Here is a 22,459-nt window from a genome sequence, read left to right as displayed (position 1 = left end):
ACTTGATAAATTATTTTTTTTAAACCCACTCCCGAGACAAATAGAGATCTTGGGGAGGATCGCTACGATACGGGAGGCCGGGAAGAGCAAATCTCCCACATCCGAAAACCTTTCTGCACAGTCAATTCTTCTCAGTGCCGTCATGAGACAGAATATTCACTCGCTCTGACCCTTGTTGACAAAACTGCAGAAATCTTTGATAACAAGCAGCTTTTATTCTGTAAGGATATTAACACATGGCGTGTGTGCATCTTTTGGGCGCTGAGTGGCTAAAACCTGGGGGGGTTAAACCCCCCCCAGGTTAAACCCATGTTACCAAGTGTATACCTTCTCTCCCTTTGACCCCTTGAGACCACGGACACCATCAGCACCCTATGGAACAGGAAACAGAGCTTGATTAGCATGACGGTCATAAGAGAAATACAATACAAGTATGTGCAACAGAATGAAAGCGAGGACTTTCTTAACAGGTGAAAACAACAGAGGAGGCTGGTCACTCAAATGCCGGCGTGGTCAAACAGAAATCCTACCTTCACACCGCGAGGGCCGGGATAACCAATGGGACCCTGTGGACCATGTGGACCCTGGAGAGAAGACAACAGTGTATGGCTACTGTAGTTACTGCTGGAGGAGTATTAAGGAACACTGAAGAAGTGGAGCATATCTTCATTAGCTTATAAATGCAGGCAGCCTTTGCTCCAGTTACTGTAACTGAGTAGTTTGTGTTGTACGTACGTTTTAAATGTACTGACCGGTGTCAGTCATTTATTTTAAAATTGTCTCCGTTTCATCTGCATCAAAAAGTGGCTAGTGGTAAATACTTTATCCAAGTATGTAAAGAAAACGCTCATTAAGCTGACTGTGACATTAAGTATCGCCATTCATCCATGACTGAGGCTTGATTGAGGAAACATTTCTTGATTTGAATGAGCAAATAAATAACAAAAACAAATCAAATAACAAAAACACTCAACAATATTTAGTCAAAGTTACAATTTCTCTGATACGTGCAACATTTGCTTAAATGCTTATTTTTTGGTCTACTTTAGATTTTAAGCTTCATTCAATTATGTAAAGAAAAATGTATATTGTCATTTTTCCTTCAACAGCTAACTAGAGTCTTGTGATTCGTGTTGTCGTCGGGCTCGTTGGCTAAATTTACCACCTGGTTGGCTGGAAGCAAACGAAACAGAGGAATGGCCTTGAAAATGTTGTGTAATGGGACCAATAAGAAGAGAACATGTGAAGGTACGCTGCTGTCCTGTTGGTCTACATCTCCAGGACTTATCTGGAGCTGCACTTTATGTCAACATCTTTAAAACACCGTCTTGACCTGGGTGAAAAACGACTTATGTCTAGGTGCTTGCTCTGCACTACAACATTTTTGTCCTCTTTTCAGCCAAGCACACATTAAATCCACCTACTTGTGCTCCTTTCTCTCCGGCTGGCCCCTCCTTACCAGGATGACCCTGTAAAATAAGACGTCACAAAGTGGTTAAAAGTGGTTGTTGCAAGGCTGCCTTTAAACTGAACCCTGACCATAATGGAGGGCGTGAACAAATCCGCCTTATCCGGATATGCGATGCGCCGCTTTATGACGCCGGAGCATCCCTGCAGACGAGAAGTGCAATTTCTGTGCCTGAATTGGCATTAGCGCAAATATCTACAGGTGGAGGAGGCCTTGGAAAAGGAACGGTAACTGATGTTGTGTATGTCCGCGGAGCCAAAAACCGGAAAGATTTGGATTTCTCCGTAGCAGTTCGAGGCAGGTCAGCTGCCACTCGTGTGGCGGCCGCCGGTGGACGAAGGGGCAGGGTAGACCGGCCCCCTCACACACACACACACACACACATATGGAAGCCTTTAGCTGCAAACACCTGGCACTTCCAATTTGAAGTGCGTGGTTGAGTTAGAGGGCTGTAAATCACCAGGCTCCGGGGCCCGAGGGGAACCAAGGGCTGCCTGACTCTTGAACCTACACACCTCTCATAGTGAGGGCAGAGAAGGAGGAATGTCATGAGCGACTACAGGTCTGGAATAAAAAAAAAACAAAAACCCATGGGCCCGTTATTATGGGCTCGTAATAATGGGCCTATGAAAAACGCCTTGAGAGATGTCTGAGGCACAGCTCTGCTGTATTTCACAAGAATGCTCGGTGTGTGTCACCAAACACATTGTGTCAACACATTTTATTGCACGATACAGTTTTCAGCAGACACTAATATTCATAGTTTTAAATGCCTCATTATACATCTGGTAAAGTATTATGGGGATTTTTAGTTATAATAAAGTCTTTTAAACAAAAATAAAAATGATAAATTGATATAATTGAAATGGCAATTAACTGAAAATGATATAAGTGATATAACTGGAATCACAGCATTTCCTTTCACTGTCATGCTGATGATACTCGGCTACATGTGTCCATAAATACAGCAGACCTCTCCTCTGTATCATCATTTGCAACCTGCCCGGCAGGCATCAAATCGTGGCCGTTCTTAGTAACGTCTCTTACTTTAGCTACAGATAGAACCGAAGTGAAGGCTTTGGTTCCCCTGGGCTTGCACTGTGCACAACAGGCCGGGAGCCTGGAGGGGATTCTTGGTTCTGACCTAGACTTTTCTTCTCATAGACAGCCGCCTGTCAGCTCAGGACCAGCGCTAGGGTCAGATCTTTTCTTTCAGTCCAGGATCACGTTCCTCCTGTTCTGGCTTCCTTGCACCGGCTACCTGCTGCCTTGAGAATTGGTTTTAAGCGTTTGTTACGCGTTTTGAAGGCACAGATAGGCATTGCCCCAACCCGCGTTGCTGACCAGGCTCGTAGCCAGAGATCCGCCCATCAGTTGTTGTTGACTGTCCCCAGGTTCAGGCTGGAGACAGAGGGGAGTAGGGCGTCAGCCTTCCACTGGAAGTTAGACAAACAACCTCAGTGTCCTCGTTCCTCAATCTCTACTGAAGATTAGCTATGGTTTTACACTGGCTTTTAATTTCGTCATTTCTAGTTTACTTATTTATTGTCTTATTTACATATATTCTGTTGTTATGTATTATATTTTCTCCCATGTATGTTCATCTACATGTTGTTTTTATCTTCTTTTGCCTCCACAGCACTTTGTAAACTTGTTTTTGAAAAGTGCTGTATAAATTAAAGTTTATTATCATTATTATTAGTAGTATTACTTTCATTAATATTAGTTATTACTCTAAAGAATTCGAATGAGTATTTTTGTTAGGAAACGTGGCTTTGACGATTGCCACTGCTGACATTTAAGACAGAGCTCACCGGCGAGAGGCCGGGTCGTCCGGTGACCTGCAGGCTTCGAATGGGTAGAAATGAAGCGACTGTCTGTAGAGTAAACCGTGTCACGCACTACCTGACCTGCGTCCTACGCCCATATACTGTTGTTAGTAGCTCGATGGGGATATCTGTTCATCAGATTTGATATTAAAAGGGTCGTACACAGGTCAGCTCTGTGTTGGACCCTGAGCGCTGGACACAGGTCACTGGCGTTGAGAAAAAAAAAAAAACAGTTTACACATTCATTCAAAACTGGTGTTATACCATATACTGTACAGTTGTAGGAGCATGCGTGTGTTATGTGTGTCTATAAGCTGCCAAACATATATGTCCCAGAAACAGCTGTGTCTGAGGTTTGGCTGGAGGTTACAGGACTAAAGTGGTGTCATGTCTCTTTGTGTGTGTGTAATACTGATATACTGTATGTACGTATATAGGTGACAAGAGCACGCACAGGAGGCCCGTCAGCTCCAGGTAATCCAGGCAACCCCGACCTGCCCTGAGGTCCCTGCATGAGGAGAAAACGACAAGGTCAGAGGTCACAAACAAGCTTCAGAATTCACTTTCAACAGACTACAGTGCAGAGTTCAAACTGAGTATCGACATTTTCCGACCTTTACTGTGTCACCTGCAGTAGGATTTAAGAGAGGAGTCTGTTTGGCTAATGACGTTGGTTTAACTACGCAAATTCAATTGAACAGGCAAAAGTCAGCCGGACTGAAAAGCTACATGCTGTCACGCATTTCACCATCCTAAGCCAGATCCTTCATAACGAGAGTTCTGAAAAATAGGTTACTGATTATATTTGGCTGATCAATGACTTCTGATAACTGACTACAATGTCTCCTACTGAAACCATAAGTTAGAGATTTATCTTTTATGTTTGTTTTTACAGTGCTTTAATATTAATCAAAAATTTTACGGAAAAATAACGAACAAAAGGGAACGTACCTTTTCTCCAGGTGGTCCAATGGGGCCTTGAGGACCAGGAAGACCCTTTGAAAAAGAGATACAGAGATAGACATGAGAGTCCGTTGCTATAGCAACAACAATCATGTTCAAATATGCACGTGCGCGTGCGCACACACACACACAAACACACAAACACATACACACAAGCTGGATAAACTGAAGAGTTTGTTGGAGCTGTAAATAGCTGAGCTGGAGAAGGAATGTTAAGCTTGTGTGTGTGTGTGTGTGTGTGTGTGTGTGTGTGTGTGTGTGTGTGTGTGTGTGTGTAATGAGCTGGGTCTGAAGGCATATTATCATCTAGATTGCTTCTGGTTAGATGTTTGTGCACATGCTCTTTATATGCATTTTCTAGGTGGCTACCTGATGTGTGCCAGTGTCTATGTGTGTGTGTGTGTGTGTGTGTGTGTGTGTGTGTGTGTGTGTGTGTGTGTGTGTGTGCGCGTGTGGTTATTTGAGGTACTGAAGCTTGCTCCAACTTGTGTGGCAGCTTTGCAGGAATTCCACCAACATGAATAAGATGCTTTCAAATGGATCAACCCCGAAACATTCCCCCTCCCAAGATAAACCCCTGAAAAATATTTGAGAAAATGTGTGTGCGGAGTGTGTGAGTGAGTAGTTTTTATGTCTCCAGGGAGAGGTGGAAAGGGTGGGCACCCTCCCCTTGCAGCCAGGAGGAGCAAATTGAAAAAGGCGAAATGAAGATGATCATCTCTTTTGACAGTTCAACTTCTAATTTGGTGCCTCAAACTTAAAACAGTGCGACACTGTCTTTTACACCTGGACCGATAAATAACATCACAGCAAGCTGCGAGAAGGAAGCTGTTCAACCGCACATTCAATTCACCCAATGCATCTCTGAGCTTCAGCCAAAGTAAATCTGCTGTCCTCTGTGTGTAGAGTTGCTTTAGCCTAAACCCAACGTGCATCTACAGTGCGCACTTTGTTTTTGTCGTGGGGGGGCGGGGCGGCGTACGGTTATCCTTGTTTACCTGCGTTCCTGGGGTTCCTTGCTGACCAGGTGGGCCTGGTTCTCCTTGTGGTCCCTGAAAAAAGATGGAGGCTGTCAAAACTAGACAGTAAACACTAGTTCCAGAGTGATCCTCTGTCCCAAACACCGCCACTTCGGGGCCAGTGTCAACAATCAGGTGGACTCCAGCTCACCTGCTGCCCATCAACGGCGTCAATGACTGTGGCACTAAACACGGTTTTATTCGCTGCGCCGCTGCCAAGTGCACCCCAAATTTGAATTATTGGAAGATACGTCACTCCGACTGAATAACTTATTAAAACGGTGATAAAACATCAAATAGCAACAGTTACATTTTATAGTACACTTTCTTTATAAGTAATGTAGAAAAAGATGGAGGTGGGGCAGACAGTATTTATGATCCAACGCAGCAGTGCGTACGCTGACTCTCGTTAGGGGCATCAAGCTGTTTCAGGTTCAGTCGTTCCAGGGTTGTTTAAGGTGTGACAGTACCTTCCTGTAAAGTTGTTTCGGTTTACCTTCTCCCTCTACCCTGACTCATCTACTCCAATGTGACTGCCTCTTATCTAACGGGGCTGTGAACCTGCTGTACTCGACTTGTGTTACACAAGCAACACGTCACGTGGAACAATGGATCTGTCTGTCGGATTTCAGAGCGTTGAACATCGGAGCAAAGTGGAAGCTCTAGTAAGACAACCTTTGCTCTTTGACTCTGCGGGACATTGAAAATGTAGTGTTCATCCTTTTCTGGCATCAGTGTGGTGGGGATATCTCGATTGTAACAGAGATGAATATAGGCTGTTGTTAAATACGTGGTGGAGGGTACGTCTCTGCTCCTAAATCCGCAATTTGTTCAGTAGCCGTTTTAAATTTTAAAAATAGCAGCAATAGTCATTAAACCGTATTTATCCTGTGATACTTATCTTTTACTTCCTTTATAATATGGCAAAAAAAAAAAAGGCAGCACCGCAATTTACCACTTGATCCTCTGCTGCCTTTCAAGTGGCTACTCTCCCTCCCAGCTCCTCTGAGGCTTAGGAATGACCTTTGACCTCACAGCTGTAGCGGTGCATCCTGAAGGGGTTTCAACAGCCTGACCTAGACAGTCCACACTAACGCAAACAGTCTCGTACGGCTCAGACAGTGTCCTGAGACTCTGCCGCCTTAGGAGCTGATGGAGTGACATTTTACCCAGTTTACTGAGAGGAAGTTGTGTTCGTACCATGTTTCCTTTGGGACCCGGAGGCCCGTCGACTCCAGCAACACCCTAAGAAGGACAGATCAGAAAAGACTCGTGTGAACCTCGTATCAATTACAGGAAGTGATGTCAGAAAAAGGGATGGTAAAGGTGACAGTACGTACAGGAGATCCAGGGGGTCCCGGGGGACCACGAGGTCCCAACAAACCTCTGGGACCCTATGAAGAATGAGAAACAATGACTTAGAATAAAATGGGATTCGTTCTACGCTAATTACACTGATGAATCATTTTCAGTGGGACAGTCCTGTCCGCTGACGGACACTTTTGTCAAAGAGAGATCAGAGATCAGTTGAAAGCCAGATTAAAGAGGATCTTGCCGCCGCTTGTTGGAATCCCAAATGTTTAGGGTGGCATGATGAAATAACAGCAACATCAGATAAGCCTTACACTCTCGCCGGCTAATCCTCTGGGCCCGATCTCTCCATCCTCGCCCTAAGGGAAGAAAAAGACAACGGTTAATCTACTGAACTGGGCTTCGCCGGAAACGTTCGGCTGCTCCGTCAGTTGAACAAAAGAAAAATCTGGAGGAAATACTGGCACTGAAACTTCAAAGATGAGCTATCACCACCCATAATCATAAAGTTAGCTGGGGAGAAGGAAATCGGGGGGGGTGTAGTGAGTTTCAGGGGTAGGAAAGGTTAAACACCAACCCTCCTCCTCCTCCCCAGTTCATAGTCTCCACCCAGCTGCTGCTGCCTGAGGGCTGGTGGACCACAGCTGATGTAAACGACCATGTGGGTGCTTTACGCCAGCTAGGTGCAGTTGTCTTAAAAGTTACTTTGGGTGTTAAGTTACTTACTCTCTGTCCATCCTCTCCGGGGGCACCGGGGGGTCCCATTGGCCCTGGCTCCCCCTGAGATGGAAAATAAAAGAGCGAAGAGGAGTCAAAGAGAGACAGAGTCGGGATAATTCATGATTGTGTGAGCTTACAAGACCATCAGGCATGGGCTCCTCAGATACTTTCTCTGTGTGCGTTTTTTTTTTTAGTATTTAAAATTATTTCCTATTGGACACAACCCGCAGACTCTTGGCTCCTACATTTCACATTTTCACCAAGAGTGTTGCTCTCGTGGACGGGGGTTACTTTGAAACTGTTTGATTCTCCACTCCAATGTCTTGCTTGGTGGTTTCTGCTGTATTATATTGCTATTTGCCAGTGTATCTTCCTAATCTAAAGAGCCATTTAAACGTATACTTTTCCACAATAAATGTACAGGCCTACTACACACACAGGTGCATTAATTTGGGGTTAGAGACATTTTTGAAATCAAAACCTGATTTAGAATCACCAGTAGAGTGAACCAGGCTCATGCAGTCTGCAGTAAAGTGACAAACAACTTTGATTTGGTGACGTAGTTTCTGCTTCTACTTCAGAAAATGTGGTCCCTTCTACAAACGCGTAAACGGCTTCAGTGCAACCCTGTCAAAAATCTTTCCCAGCAGTCTGACTAACGCCGGTACGTCAGTGGAATTAAACAAATGATAACTTCTTATTCAGTTATCCCCTTGGTGACACCGCAGTCAGTCATTCACCACGCTGAAATTTAGACCCGACAGTGTAGTGTGATCTTACGCTACCGACTGCAGCCAAATCTGTTTCATTACATCCAAAACTTTTGCCGTCTAAAAGACATCCAACCCTTTGGTAAATCTCAAAGGAATCTAAGAAGACAAATCCCCAGTAACTAGGGGATTTTGTTGTAATGCCAGTTTTGTGACTTACCACACCAAGCGATAGTCCTTTGCTCTTAAGCTTGTTTACAGGAGTTGTTTCTCATGCAAAACAATACGCTGTTGTTCATAAGGATTCCTTATAAATCTGGTTCGTTATTACTCGCACTGTTCAAATCCGACAACTTCAGCAGAGCCTGCAACAGTAAAGGACTAGAGCGCTGTTTTCGAGAAGGTCACCGGCTGTACGTTGTTTGAAGCAGGATTCCGACGAACAGAACTGGTTGCGTCCACCATCCTGTACTCACCCTGTGTCCCTTTTCACCAGGCAGTCCGGGGAGTCCATCAAAGCCTCTGTCACCCTATGATGAAGCAGAGCAGAGGATGTCACCAGGCCCGCACACGACAATGCTTCCCATTTCTCATTTGTATTTAGTGAGGTAAACATGAGAGGTTGCGCGCTGGCATTTGGTACCTTGGCACCTGACTCTCCGGGCATCCCCCGGGCGCCGTCGGCTCCAGCGCGGCCCTTGAGAACAGGCAGATTGAACACACACGTAAAGATTTATACACTGTAACAACCTGGAAATTCTAGAAACCAGATCAGGTTTTTCGTGGTTGTTTTGTTTTGTTTTGTTTTATCTGCTTCCTTGCTGTTATCCTATTTTTCTCTCTCTGTTTTACACATCACTGTAAAGCGCTTTGTGACATTGCTACACAAAATTGCTATAAAGTGTAATTATGAAGTACCCTTCATTTTGGATGTTACTCTTTTATCAGATAGAGACATTGTGATGCTACAGCTGGGCAGGTTTATTTGTCTATTTATTTGGATTCCCTTGAGGTTTTCCTAGAGCAACAGCTACTCTTCCTGAGGTTCTGGTGGTTTGTTGGATTGTGCAAAGCCTTATTAGTAAAATTCCTTTGATTGGAGAAATGAAATATTTCTTTAATTGGTAAACAAATGAGTACAGAGCCTGAAGCGGCAAACAGTTCTTGGTTAACACAAATAACCGGTCGCCATCACTTAAGCAGTAGAGAGGTGGAACAGGGGAGGACGGGGAATCATCCGTAAAGCCCGCTACCAGTTTACAACAGGGGAGGAGAATTCCTAAAACCACTGAAAAGAACATCAAACACGCAAACCACAACAAAATTGTAAAATAAATTCCTCGTTCTGGTACGACTGCGATCTTCTGATGCAGTGACATTTAAACAGTTCTTTTTTTGTACCTGCTATCTCTTCTGCTCGGTTGCTTTATCAGCCTCTTTTAGGACTGTTTGAAAGGCCAGAGAACAGAGGGGGACGCAAGAAAAATGCAGTCCGTGCAGCGGTAGATGAGTGCGTTACATAGTGACGCTCCCATGAGCAAAAGTCTCTTATCACATCTCCTGACATTAAACTCAGCTAATGACTCGCAATTGACCCATGAATCGAGCTTGTATTACTAATTTGCCTATGACTGGTTTAAGTTTATTCGTAACCAGTTAGGTCAAGACGTTTGGCTCTGCAGAGTGACTGCACGGTGACACTAATTGTGCCCCACATCCGTGGCCAGTTTTCCCATTTTGGCATTTTCAGACAGATTAACTGCCCGGCCATTGATCCAAGGACTGGAGGCAGCGCAGGCCTTTAAGCACAAATCAAGCTATTGTTTGTTGAACTGGAAATAAGCCTCTCAGCATTTGAGCAGCGACCACAAGTACAAACAACCACACAACAACAAACACAGAGGCATGTGAGCGCACACACTGCGCAGTGAGAGGCTAGCAGGTCAGCGAGTTCACTCACCCTCTTGCCAGCCTTGCCAGTTTGTCCCGGAGGCCCCTGGATGCCACGGGGACCCTGTACAGACATGAGGGGCACTTAGTGACCAGCAGACTAAAATCCTGGGATGTGGACTACAGTAGCGGGCAAGGGACATTTTTATGCATCATAGCAGTAGCGTCACTTCTCTCTCACCTGAGGACCAGGGTCTCCGCTTTCACCTTTCAGTCCAGGAGAACCAGGTAGACCCTAAGGAGAGAGAACACACACCAAATATGGACTCTTTTCATTCAGTTTGCTACAGGGGCAGTTCAGTAAAAAGTAATGTACAGAAAACAGCAGATGGCGATGTTTAGCTTAGTATGCACATTCTCTGTGTGTGTTCATCTGGAGAAAATGTATCCACACGTTTGCCTTTGACTACAGATGCACGAACCACCCGGAACAGAGTCCGAGACTTGATCTCCTTGGAGTCCTCGTGAATTCTATCTCTCCACGGTGATTCTTTTTCTCTAATGCTGGCTTATGTGCAGCTGACACAAACACTGCTGCTCATTTGGACGGCAGAGGTTTGTTTCCAGCACGTCAGTGATTGGTTTTAACAAGTTTGCCAAGTCAACCTGCTAACAATGATAAAAATGATCACCTGAAGCCTACATTTCAAAGACACGCGGGCACATTTGCACATCTGGGCGTCTTTTGGCATATACTTAAGTCTAAAAATGCAACCCTAAATTGTTGGTATAGACAGAGATTCGGGGCATACTGTATACTGTAATCTGCCTGCAGACGAGCACGGATTCAAAGCTGGTGATCTCGCAGTTAAGGACACGTTTTAAACATGTGATCAAAGTCAAGAAGGGAAAAGTTTTAGAAAGGTACATTTGCAGCAGACTAAAGCCACAGATTCCTTACGTCTTCCACTTTGTATCTGACTATTGCCACATGATTTCAGATCAATATGCTCGGCCTTTAGCCTGCGAAGAGCAGGTTTGGAACTGGGTAATTCTTGGTCTATTTTGTGGGGCTTTTTCCAGCAGATAAGTAGTGGATCGTGTATCAACAAGCCCAAGAGAGAAGCAGGCAGTGTGGCCACTGAGCCACCACGTGCTGACGCAACAACATTTCAAAACAAGTAATCTGTTTTGTCCTGAAAATATAAAAATTCAAACAATGTACGGAAGCCATTTTTATTCAGGCAATTCAGAACAGACGATGGTAGAAATTTACCGATTATCTCTTAAGCACTAAATTCTTAAAACTTGCTATTTCTAAAACACTGGTGAAAGGGATACACCATGAAGCTTTGATGAAATGCAACTTTAAGTGTCATAATATTGATCCAAATTGATATCTTGTGTGCATAGGACAACTTTGATAATCAAATGCAAACCCAACACATGAGTTGAAAAAGTTACGTTGCCAAAAAAGTGAAGAGCAACGAGCCGCCACGGAAAAATCGAAGACGAAACAGAGACTCACCACTGGCCCTGATCTCCCAGTCAGACCCATCGGCCCGGGGGGTCCCCTCATGGCCAGCTGCAGGGCAGACACACAGAAAAGAACAGCGTCAAATCCGACTCAGAAAAAAATTTCATTCAAAGAATGTACTGTGAATCCCTTTGTGAGAAAAAGAACATCGACCCACTGTATATAGAGCGCATATAACATGTGACTGTTTTCATCCTATGTCCTGCTCCAGTTGTATACAGAGCATTTTGTTTGTGCAGGCTACTTATGGCTCGTTTTCTCCTGTCCTTGCATGTCCATGTCCTATGCCGACTGGATTTTCTTTTATTGGTTTTCTAAATATTTGGGCAGGAGCCTATTAAAGGGTTAAATCCAATTCAAATCGAACCCATACAATGTATGACCACTATTGAGAGATGTCTTCTCTTTTACTTGGAGGGTAACCACCATTGTATAAGAGCAGCCGTATTTTTATTTTTTGTTGAAATGGTAGTTAGACGTACTGCCCCTCTTTCTATTACGTCTTCGCACATGTTCTGCATTTCCCTTATCCAGAGATATAGATACTGCCCTACCGAAGACATGAAAAGATTTACACAATAGATTCTTCACTCCCAGTGTTGTGCATTTCTGCTCACATACTGTGTAACAAATCCCTCATCCTTTCCATAGGGCAAAGTATACATGACAGTCACCGTGTCTGTGCCGCCTCTGGTTCATTTCCATACAGTAGATATTCTCTGACTGCGATTCGAGTGTGCTGCCTAATGGTGCAGTGAGCGCACGTGCATATTTCCACATTTTCATTTCTCGTTTCCCTGTGGCGACTGAGGGTGTAATTAATGTGGGATACCACGCAGATCCCAACAGGTCTCCTATACACTCAGTCCAGATTTTGGCTTTTCTTCTAGCAGCCCAGCTCCCTCCCCCACAGACACGCAGAGACACTCTCTACACCTGCTGGTTTAGCCCACCCGCAGGTCGAGAGCCCCTAAAGTATTTTTAACAGTCTCTCCTGTCTGTCCATCTGTTCAAAGTGGCCTTTTTTATGTTGTCGCTCTTCAGCCTGCTCGGCATGTCTCCTTTTAGCCTTGCAAGGCCAACGAAACAGAGAGCACCCCCCCCCTTTCCACCTCCCACCAAAATGCTGTCTCCTTCATCCTTGCCCCCCTTTTCCCCTCCAGCCGTGTGTGTAGGGAGCAGGGCTGGGGCGGGGGTCTGGCTTCTTTAATGCCCTTGTCTACTTACTCTGGCCTGGGAGAGGATGGCCTGGGCTTGGGCTTCCTGGGCCGACACCACTGGACCCTTCTCACCATCCCCACCAAAACGGAACTGTTGAACGCACACAAACACACACAGACATTAAAAAAAGTCGCTCATTCTGTTTGTCGTCGCTATTAAATTGGCCTGGCTATGGAGCTAAAAGGTTCTGGTATTCTGAGCGCTTACTGGCAGCATCAGCATGGTACCAGGGGGCCCTGGCAAACCATCAGCACCAGGCAGACCAGCCCGACCAGGAGGACCCTGCAACACAGAAGAGCAACTTTAAGATTAAATGTGACACATTTCGAGAATAAAGGAAATTTTAAAAAAGATATCTAGATGATGAAGATTTAGATCTCCTCTTCCTCCAGTGGCTCCTCAGTAATCATTTAAAGTAAAATTCAGACAGCTGCTTGTATGTGTGTAATGCACATGTCATCATATCTACGTTTCAGTAGACCAGAAAAGCTAAATGAATGCACTTGTTTTACACCTGGGCTCAGTTTTGGGGATTCATAACGTTGGAGATCACTGGAAATCAAGTGTACAAACATATGTATCCAAATGCTGTGAGAAACTGCGCTACTACATACGCTGTCAACGGTGGCAGTCGTATGGGAGGAAACACAAACACACCCGCACACTTTCACGCACTCACATACAGCACGCAGCTGGAGCAGTAAATGCTGGAGGTGTGCTGTTTCCCAGCTTCATTAACATGTGCTCCTCCTCCTCCAGCACACATAGACTAAGCCTGTCCATCTGTACACCACTCTACTGTCTGCAGTCCAAAACCAACATCCTTTTCCATGAAATCTGGAGCCAATATTTGTGTGTGTGTGTGTGTGTGTGTGTGTGTGTGTGTGTGTGTGTGTGTGTGTGTGTGTGTGTGTGTGAGTGTGTTGCATATCTGTGGAACAGACATAGGGCAAAGATATGGATACTTCTTATGAAGGGAAACTCAGGGAAAATATCATTCATCATCTTCTAACCTTCAAGAGTTTGACCATAATAACTGACCTGTTAAAAATCACTCACGTGTCGAGTCCTGACCTTTCAGGTCTTAATGTATAAACTGAGTTTGTTTGAAATAATTTTAAAGCCATAGTTAGTTCGGCCTCAGCGCATCATGTGAAGTGCAATATTTGTTGCTAAGGTTACTGCTGTTGAATGTGCTTTCCATACTGGTTTGTAATGAGCTCTTATGCTTTGCCTGGTCATGGTAAAATGTTTCAACTGCAGCATATGATTTCATTCGGAACATGCAGTACCTGCATAACAATCGTTTGGTTATTTATAAAACCAACCAGAACTATCTCACAGGTCACCTGACAAATTAAGTCACAAATCCACTCTGCCTATTGATGCCAGTAAGTGGCCATGGTGTTGCGCGCTAAAAAAAATATCAACTTAGCACTGGAATGTCATCATAGCTTACGCAGCCAGGATAGGGACTTTTGTGCAGGAGACTGGATTCTATGACATGTAACTTACAGAAGGATAATTTGAGCTAAGAGGCCATGCGTGGCACAGCCGAGACAGTGGTCCAAAAGTTTCACTTTGGTTTTTGGCGGTTAGCTGACCGATGCGTCGGTGCGTTCCTTTTAGGATGTTGCTTTATTCTAACATACGCAGCACTTCCTGCTAAGAAGTGAGGTAAAATGAAAAAGTACCAATATAAGTGCACGCAAGCAATTACTAATATGATTCAGTCGAGGAATTTCTTTGTACAAACTTGTTTTACCTACTGCTACACCTCTGCACCATCATCTGATGCAACACCTTCCATTCCACACTACATTTAAAGTTCACACACATCCAGAAAACAAAAATTAAAATCCTTGGCCGGTTTGGGGACATAAAAAACAACTCACTCTGTCACCAGGATCTCCGGAAGGGCCTGGGGGTCCTTGTAGGCCTGAGGGACCTGGAAGACCCTGAAAATACAAAGCTAAGTCAGCAGACCACCAGCATGCCAGCTCATTAACTTCTGACTACAATGGTGTATAATTACGCTCAGGTGCAAAACACTGACTTAAATCAATATACTCACAGCTGGGCCAGGAGGCCCTGGTGGTCCTTCAATCAGCATGCCCTTCAAAAAACAATCACACTGTTTCACACCACGAATGCTGACCTGTGCAGCAGAAGTACTTCAAGCAAGTTTAGGACGAGTCGACAAATGGCCAGACCCTTTTTTAAAAGGCAGTGCTTTAAAAAAGGGTCTTGAAAGAAGTAACACTGTAAAGCGGTAGTTCAGGAGCTGACTTAATTTAATACAGGGTCCCTGTGAGGGAAACAATGAGACAGCTCAGTCCGTAAACATAATTGTTTGATAATAATTTGAGCTTAAAAAAAAGGCATCAGGTTACATCACTTTACTTATATCACCATTGACTTTTTGGGCCTTACAGGTTCAATCACGGCCGGCTCGCCCTTTTCTCCCTTCTGGCCAAAGGCTCCTCCGGCACCAGCAACCTGCAGTTACAAAATGAGCACAGAGGTGACATTCTTCACACAGCAGTTACAGTTCACAGGTGAATGAATAGCAATGATGAGCAATGACGACTGGGGAGGCAGTGCAGCCGGTGGAAAGAACGTGTGTGAATGCTAGAAAAAATTTGACTCAATCAATCAGTATCATAGATTCAGTTGTAACTACTGCAGCTATGTCAGAGGCAGAAAGTGAGTAAAGAATGACACAAAGTGGGATTGACATTATGGAACAAAAAAGGCTAAATGTTAGTCGTACTGAGCGGGAACGGACCTCTACTCTGTGTGCTTGAAATGGAGCACTGCTGTCATTGCATTGCCGTCGTGCAGTGTGGCTAAAGGTGACCAGTTCAAACACTACACAACACCGCCAGGTTATTACTGTCATGCAAACCCCACAAAAAAATGCAGCTAGTTAGATTCTTAGAAAGAGAGAGAGAGAGAGAGAGACACACATTGCCCTTCAATGTGCAGTTTCACATTCAAGTGAAGTGTTTTCTTCTCTGTTCTTTGTGCGACATCGCAAATGTTAACATTTAAATAAATAGCTGGAGACAACCGAGGTGCATTTGTTCATCTGTGTGTGTTTGGGGAGTGGCAGTGGCTGAGGAGGGGTGAGATGGGAAGGTTTAGGAGGTGTTTCTCCTCGATTTTGTGTGTGTGCGTAGAGGGGTACTAAAGTTTAACAATACCCAAAGGCACACAGACGCAAAACGGTGTTGGATGATGTTCTGACGGTGGGTAAATTTAAACAGCACGGGGGCCAAACGGGCCAAACATAGAGACAAAGTGGAGGGAAGGATATGGGTGTGACTGTTGGTAGGTGAAGGCAGAGTTCAGAAGTTTGGGCATGGAAAGGAGTGAGGAATCCAGAACATCCTCATTACAGCCGTGTGTGTGTGTGTGTGTGTGTGTGTGAAGCCATCTGTGAAGAGTTACGCAGAGTCGTGTGCTACTTGCTGTGCATACAGGGAGGGATATGTCGCAGACAGGCTGCTTGTAAAGGGGCTGAGTGGTTGGGGAGGGGGCGGTGTGGCGTGTTGACTGAGATAAGAAGTTGGAAGAAATAATGTGCGTGTGTGTGAATCATTTCTGTGCTCGTGCACACACTGCACACTCTGCCAGAATGAGAGCCACTACATCAAGAGGTAATCGGTTACACCCTTTCTAACAAAACACAGATGCATGCATAGTCCCCTTCACAGCTGTCAGTCATTAAATCACCAATCACACATGATGCGTTTACTGACTCCACACTCTACATGTCAATGACACATTTCCCATGCCAAGCAACCAGCTAGGAGGACAGAGTGAGAGCCTAACGCGCGCCCTTCATGCACACACCCCTCGGCCGGCGGGTCGGGGTGCGATACTTACGGTGCTCTCGGAAACATCGGTTTCAGCAGCGACCCCGGGCCCCACCTCATCATCGTAGCTCGCCGTGGGTCTGGGCGGGGCCTTGCCATACTCATCGTACGCCCCGTAATCATACAACCTGTTGTCAACCTGGCCCAAGTCATACTCCTTTAGGTCATATTCCTTAAAGTCATATGCTTCCGCACCAGTGTCGGGGCTGTCCACCGTTTCTGGGACAGGGGTGGGCTCCGGAGCAGTGGGAGCGTCCTCGGTGACATAAGCACCGGCCACATCCTCCTCCACAGCCTTTCAGGTGTTACCCAAGCAAAGAAGGGGGGAGTAATGGTGGGCAACCGGGGAAATAAAGATGTTAGTTAAGCAATTGAGGCAAATGGTCTACTTTGAGATGTTATTAAAGCAGACTGCAAATGAATTCAGCAAAATATTCAGAAGACAAATTTAAAACAGCAACGGTAACACCTTATTTATTCCAAGTACAAGTACAATCTTATCTCAGTTATCTTAGAGGACTGACGGTGCTGTGTGATTGGAATTGGAATATTTGAATTGAGCAGCTATTTATCAGTCACCGGGGACATTCAAGTCTAAGTACTGATTCGTGTCGCTAATTATGTACGGATTAAGTATCTGCATTTACAATCCTACAGAAATGTACAGCACACCTTAGCTCAGCGAATAGACATATTATAACACAAAGGAATAAATAAAGCGTTACTGTAATGACTGACTCTGATGATCAAAAGCTTGTTATTCGTACATGTCAAGACAGACCCGATGTTATCTCAGCCTTCCTGTCTTTCTCGTCAAACAATAATATAGGATACACTGTTACGGGCAGTAAAGAAAGGCTGAAATACACGTCTGAAATGACACTAGCAGCAATTTGGACAAAGATCAAATCAATCATCAGATTGGAGCAGTTGTGCAGATATACAGAGTGCATCAAGACACGAACGACTCAAGTGTGAATTTGTTGGTCAACAAATCCACGTTGACGGAGTATGTTCGCAGCCGCCCGTGAGTTACCCTGGTACACTCTGTATGTGGCACAAGTGCCGCAGCCACGCTCACTTGGCGCAATTTTTTCTTTCACTCAAAACTGGGATCAGTGTGGATTTGGCTTTGGGGAGCAACAAACTGGATGCAATTACACAGTTATTATTGGCAGCGCTCCATCTCGCCAAATTATATATATAACATTTCCTGTATAATCACATCCAGTTTGTCAAGCGCTGCGGTAGACAATGCACGTTCATAGCCGGCCCTGAGGAGATTGATCGTGGCTCTTTTTTGCAGGTAATTAGCAGAACCAGTGATCAAAACCAAGCTTACGATGTGACGGACAACAGGGCATATATTGTTACACAGATCATCTCCAGTATCATTTTTCTGTCAATGGCCTTGGCTGAGAGAGAGGCTCTGCCATCATCAGCTTCTTTTAATCCTGGATGAGGCTGCGAGTCTCAGTCAACTCTCAACTCTTTTTGTGGGTAATAAAAGAAGACAAGCCACTGTGACTGAGGGAACAGTTCTGGGCAAACAGCACTGGCTCTAAAACATATTTTTTGGTAAAGAAGGGCACGTTTCGTCGCCAAAGGCCTGAGTGGTTTCTGTTCGCTGGAGGGCCACAGTGAATGTCAAAGCCACGTGTTTCCAGAGCAGTTCTCGTTTCTTTTCAATTACTAACGCACAGAACAGTATGCATGGCAGAAACTGTTCATTTCTCATCTCCGTAATGATCCATCCAGACAGCCCGGAGCGTTTCATCGTTAAAGTAACTGCTTTTGCCCTGTGCAATGTCCACCGCATTATTTTCTAAGCATGCAATGCATCCCTTAAATCCACACGGTGTATTCAGTGAAACAAGTGGGTTGTAGCTCTCAAACATTTAAAAAACTCCCCGTCCACACCAAAATCTTAGTAGGTCAAAAGACACATCCATTGATTTGAATGGTTGTGTGTTTGCCCATTTCATACCAGATGCTTCCTTGGGTAAAAGCTTCCTTGCTCACATTTCCCCAAACACCCAACACTGGTTTTCAAAAGCAGATGAGAATGAAGATGAAAATTACCTCATAGGGTCCACTTGTGGCAAAGGGGGACTGAGTGTGAGTACCATCTACAGTTCCGTAGTCAATGTCTGTATTGTAATCTCCTTCTACATTGTTTAGCTGAGTCATGTTGAAAAAAGGAAAGAAGAATAAAGCGAGGGTTAACACCAAGGCTCAAACCGAGGTCATTTGCTAGGGGTCCTCTCAAGCTGACTACAGACTGTGCTACTTCTACACAAAGGAGGTTAGGGAGCTCTAAGTCTGCCATCACAGATTTTCCCTTCAGAACTCAGGGCAGGAAGATCTTGATGGGATTTGGTCTTTTCTGAACATGGACGTTTACCCTAAAATTGCCTCCGGGTCGTGCCGGCGCTGTGGCCTGGTAGCCAGGCATCTGTCGTTTCTTCTTAGCGGCAAACTTTTTAGCCGGAGATTTTTTGGCAGCCAAGAACTTTAACGGCTTGGCCTTAGTTTTACTGAGGGACTTTCTGCTCCTCTTCTTTTTCATGGAGACACTACGTTTCTTTCTCTGGAAGAGGTTGCGGCGATAAAGAACAGCAAGACAAACATGGAACATTCAAAAGTGGAAATGAATGGAAGGCACAGTCTGCGACTTTTGCACAGAGTCTTTACCATCCCAACTGTCAGAGCCCATGTGCAGTAGTTGGTCTGCATGGCGTCCTTTCACATGGTCACCATGTACACCAACTACAAGGGCTACAATTGGAAGGCTGGCCATGTTAATGCCACCTTCAGATTACACGACAGTCGGGTGCAAAGGGTGTTGTACAACAGTCGAGGACTGGGCCTTTCACGTGACACACAGGAGAATATTTGGGACATATATATACGTATCAACCTGGGACCGATGCAACAAAACACATAGGATTTGCCTTTCAGCAGCACTGCAGTAGAGCTACTGCACTGCAACAAAATAGCAATGGAGGTTAGACTGCTTTTGCTGCATTTTCCAAAATGTAAAGTATAATATTGCTGATATCTCACAATGTACACAAACCTTTTAAAGACATGCTGAAATGCAAAGACACACTCAAAGCAGATGGCATTCCCAGTGAGAGAAGGCAGCAGCCTCATTAAACAGACACAAGGAGGACTGACACACTGAGTATGTTTATACGCACACTCAAAAGTCTACCTCTGCTGCCTTACTGTAAGGTCCTTATCAGAGAAAGCAGAACCCGGTCCGGACCCTTGGATTACTGCTTGCTCTCTCGGCGTAGTGGGGCCTATCAATCTTTTGGCTTATTCTTTGACATTTTTGGAAAAAACCTTTTGAAAATGTTGATTGATTCCGGGGGAAAATATTGTCACAAAGCAGGTTACTCCCACCTAATGGACTGCTGGTGTGCACATAAACAACACTGAGGCAGAAACAGCACACAGGAAGAACTGTGGGATGGGATGGATGAGACATTACAAGAAACACATCTTTTTTTCTTTGCTTTTCCTTTTTTCATTTACCTGTGGTTCAGAATACTCATCGGTTGGAACGATGTCTGTGGCTCCCTCAGAGTAATCATAGAACTGAGAGTAATCTAAATCATCAATAGTGTACTAGAGAGGTTCAGAGAGAGAGAGAGAGAGAGAGAGAGAGAGTGGGAGGAAGAGAGGTCTTGGTGTTAGCATTAGCGTCAAGGATGCGGAGCGCTCTTTCAGCAAGAAGATGATACGTATAGTACCGATCATCCTGAGCATGCTGCCTGCTCAAACAGTTAAAGTTTGAACAAATAATTCTATATCATTCTTTATGGCAAACGATATTAGTTTACAGAACTGTGGTAATAAAATGATGCCATCAGTGCAGCTGCATTAAGAATGGTTAGAGACTGGACAATCAGAGCAGTATCAATATTATACACATTGCATCATATGAATGTAATGTATTGTAATGTATAATTTTTTAACACATAATGGTTCACTGATAATGATAAAGAAAAACAAAAATCGCCATTCCCTTTGAATAATCCAAACCAAGCGCAAGTAAATTAGATAATGGTCTTCATATGGTGAACAAACGAGTAAACAAATGCTGAAAGTGGACATCTGCCTACAAACATGGAAGCAGATGGGATGTTTAAAAGCTCATGAAACAAATGAATACAACAGGGAAACCTCCAAGACAAAATTACCAGCTGCATTTCAGGGATGTCGTAATGTAACTTTCTCACTGCAAGCATGTAAATTACACACTTCGGGACTTCCACGTTCAGCCAGATTAAAGGTTTTTCTGAGGTTTAAAGAAAGTGCAGCTTCCTCTAGTTCTGTAGTTCTCATGAAAAGTGATAGGTTCTGTGATCAATCAGGCACCACACTGCACTTTTAAAAAGGAACTACTTTGGAGCTGGTCTGTGTCCGTGATTGTTTCGCCCTGCCCGTCATAATCATGTAAATGATTTATGGGCCAGCATAAAAGGAGGGTTAACTTGTAGCGCTTTGCTCTGACGCAGACATGTTTAAATGTGTGAGTAGTTAAAATGGACAATTATTCTATAGACTTGTAAGTAAACAGTTGGGGTTAATAGACTTTTTAATGTAGGGACAGAGGAAGAGATCAGAAGGACAGAATAGGCAGCCCTATCAGCGCCTTCCCATTTAACCTCAAAATCAACATCTTACACTGTCATGTGTCCCACATATTTGTCAATCAGTGCGAATGAATTTCCTACGCACTCACACCAGGATCAGTGAATCTACCTGTGTCCATGGTGATACTTTAGATTCAAAGCTCACAGGTCCCAGCTGGAGGCAGCAGCTGTGCTGTTGTTGCTCTAAGGGTTTGAATTATCAAGAAAGGTGCACATCTGGCCACACCTCCGGTCCAGGACAGTTCTGCGGGCATTTTACCTTTACCTACCCACTACCTGATGGCAGACGCCTGCTATGTCATCAGTGACTGGGGTGGGGCCAGATGTGGAGGCATGTACTGAAGTTTCAACCACTGACGTAGCGTGTATTTACCCTTTAAGGGCAGACCCCAGTGGGTGCATTCTAAAATGCTGAAATACTGTTATTTGCGCAGCTCATGCTTCCTTGGTTGTGTCGGCTACATTTGTGTTACACTGAGTAAGGAAGATGCTGTCAGTGGACGTACATGTCCGTGTAACTGTCTTGCCAGTACCTGAACGATCGGTACTCTGAGACTCACACAGGTCTCTACTCACAATACCTGATATCTATTTTGCGGCAATTCTCCTTATTTCTTTAATATTTCGGCGACTTTCAACAACTGTGAATTGTTCTCTAGAGAGCTGTTAAAACATGTATAGATGCACCAGGATCATAAGGCTTTTCCCAACGTGCAAAACCCGAGAGAAACCTGACGACTTTGGTTTCTGTGCGTGTCAAACGCATCAAGAGGCCCTGGATTTAAGTGAAGCTCTTCGGTTCCTCTGTGGACAATTCTTAGACAGTTTAAACTAACCAGGACCCCTCAATTCGTGCTCTGTAGAGTCTCCCCCGCCCCCCGCCTCCCCCCCCAGCCGCTGACCTCTTCCTCTGGCTCCTGGGCCTGCAGGGAATCGCTGTGGGGAGTGTCACAGTCTGGGCTGTAATGTTCACAGTAGTCATATGCTGCTCTGGGATCAGCCACGATCAGAAGTTGCTGGATGTCGCCCTGCAGGGAAGAGAAAAGGAAATGTGAGTCAGTTCAACGTCTCGGTGCAGAAGCTGATTTCCCCATGCCAGTTTAAAAGAGATAATCAATACTGCGAATCCGAATCATTTACATGCATATTACTGCGACTCACAGCTCCCTGAGCTGCTGAGGGGTTGATGAAACCAGATCATTAGGGACAGACAAGTCAAGGCTACACAGACATACTGACAAGA

General features: G+C 44.7%; 1 protein-coding gene across 2 annotated transcripts in view; it reads right to left on the bottom strand.

The window, feature by feature from the left end:
- The window catches only part of col11a1a (collagen, type XI, alpha 1a), an 80,995-nt gene that overhangs the window by 41,329 nt on the left and 17,207 nt on the right, over positions 1-22,459 (bottom strand). For both annotated transcript variants that reach the window (XM_040127276.1, XM_040127277.1), the window contains exons 5-28: positions 22,119-22,244; positions 20,093-20,185; positions 18,632-18,730; positions 16,560-16,844; positions 15,102-15,167; positions 14,743-14,784; positions 14,564-14,626; positions 12,876-12,950; positions 12,675-12,758; positions 11,439-11,495; positions 10,152-10,205; positions 9,981-10,034; positions 8,664-8,717; positions 8,497-8,550; positions 7,317-7,370; positions 6,905-6,949; positions 6,620-6,673; positions 6,480-6,524; positions 5,259-5,312; positions 4,249-4,293; positions 3,752-3,805; positions 1,425-1,469; positions 531-584; positions 328-372 (exon numbers count right to left, since the gene is read on the bottom strand). In XM_040127276.1, coding sequence (XP_039983210.1) covers positions 328-372; positions 531-584; positions 1,425-1,469; positions 3,752-3,805; positions 4,249-4,293; positions 5,259-5,312; positions 6,480-6,524; positions 6,620-6,673; positions 6,905-6,949; positions 7,317-7,370; positions 8,497-8,550; positions 8,664-8,717; positions 9,981-10,034; positions 10,152-10,205; positions 11,439-11,495; positions 12,675-12,758; positions 12,876-12,950; positions 14,564-14,626; positions 14,743-14,784; positions 15,102-15,167; positions 16,560-16,844; positions 18,632-18,730; positions 20,093-20,185; positions 22,119-22,244 — 1,701 coding nt within the window. The remainder of the gene's footprint in view (positions 1-327; positions 373-530; positions 585-1,424; positions 1,470-3,751; positions 3,806-4,248; positions 4,294-5,258; positions 5,313-6,479; positions 6,525-6,619; positions 6,674-6,904; positions 6,950-7,316; positions 7,371-8,496; positions 8,551-8,663; positions 8,718-9,980; positions 10,035-10,151; positions 10,206-11,438; positions 11,496-12,674; positions 12,759-12,875; positions 12,951-14,563; positions 14,627-14,742; positions 14,785-15,101; positions 15,168-16,559; positions 16,845-18,631; positions 18,731-20,092; positions 20,186-22,118; positions 22,245-22,459) is intronic.

The sequence above is a fragment of the Xiphias gladius genome, chromosome 5 (genome assembly GCF_016859285.1).
Source record: "Xiphias gladius isolate SHS-SW01 ecotype Sanya breed wild chromosome 5, ASM1685928v1, whole genome shotgun sequence".
Taxonomy (NCBI): domain Eukaryota; kingdom Metazoa; phylum Chordata; class Actinopteri; order Istiophoriformes; family Xiphiidae; genus Xiphias; species Xiphias gladius.
The sequence above is the reverse complement of the archived record's forward strand: the minus strand, read 5'-3'. Positions and strand labels throughout refer to the sequence as shown.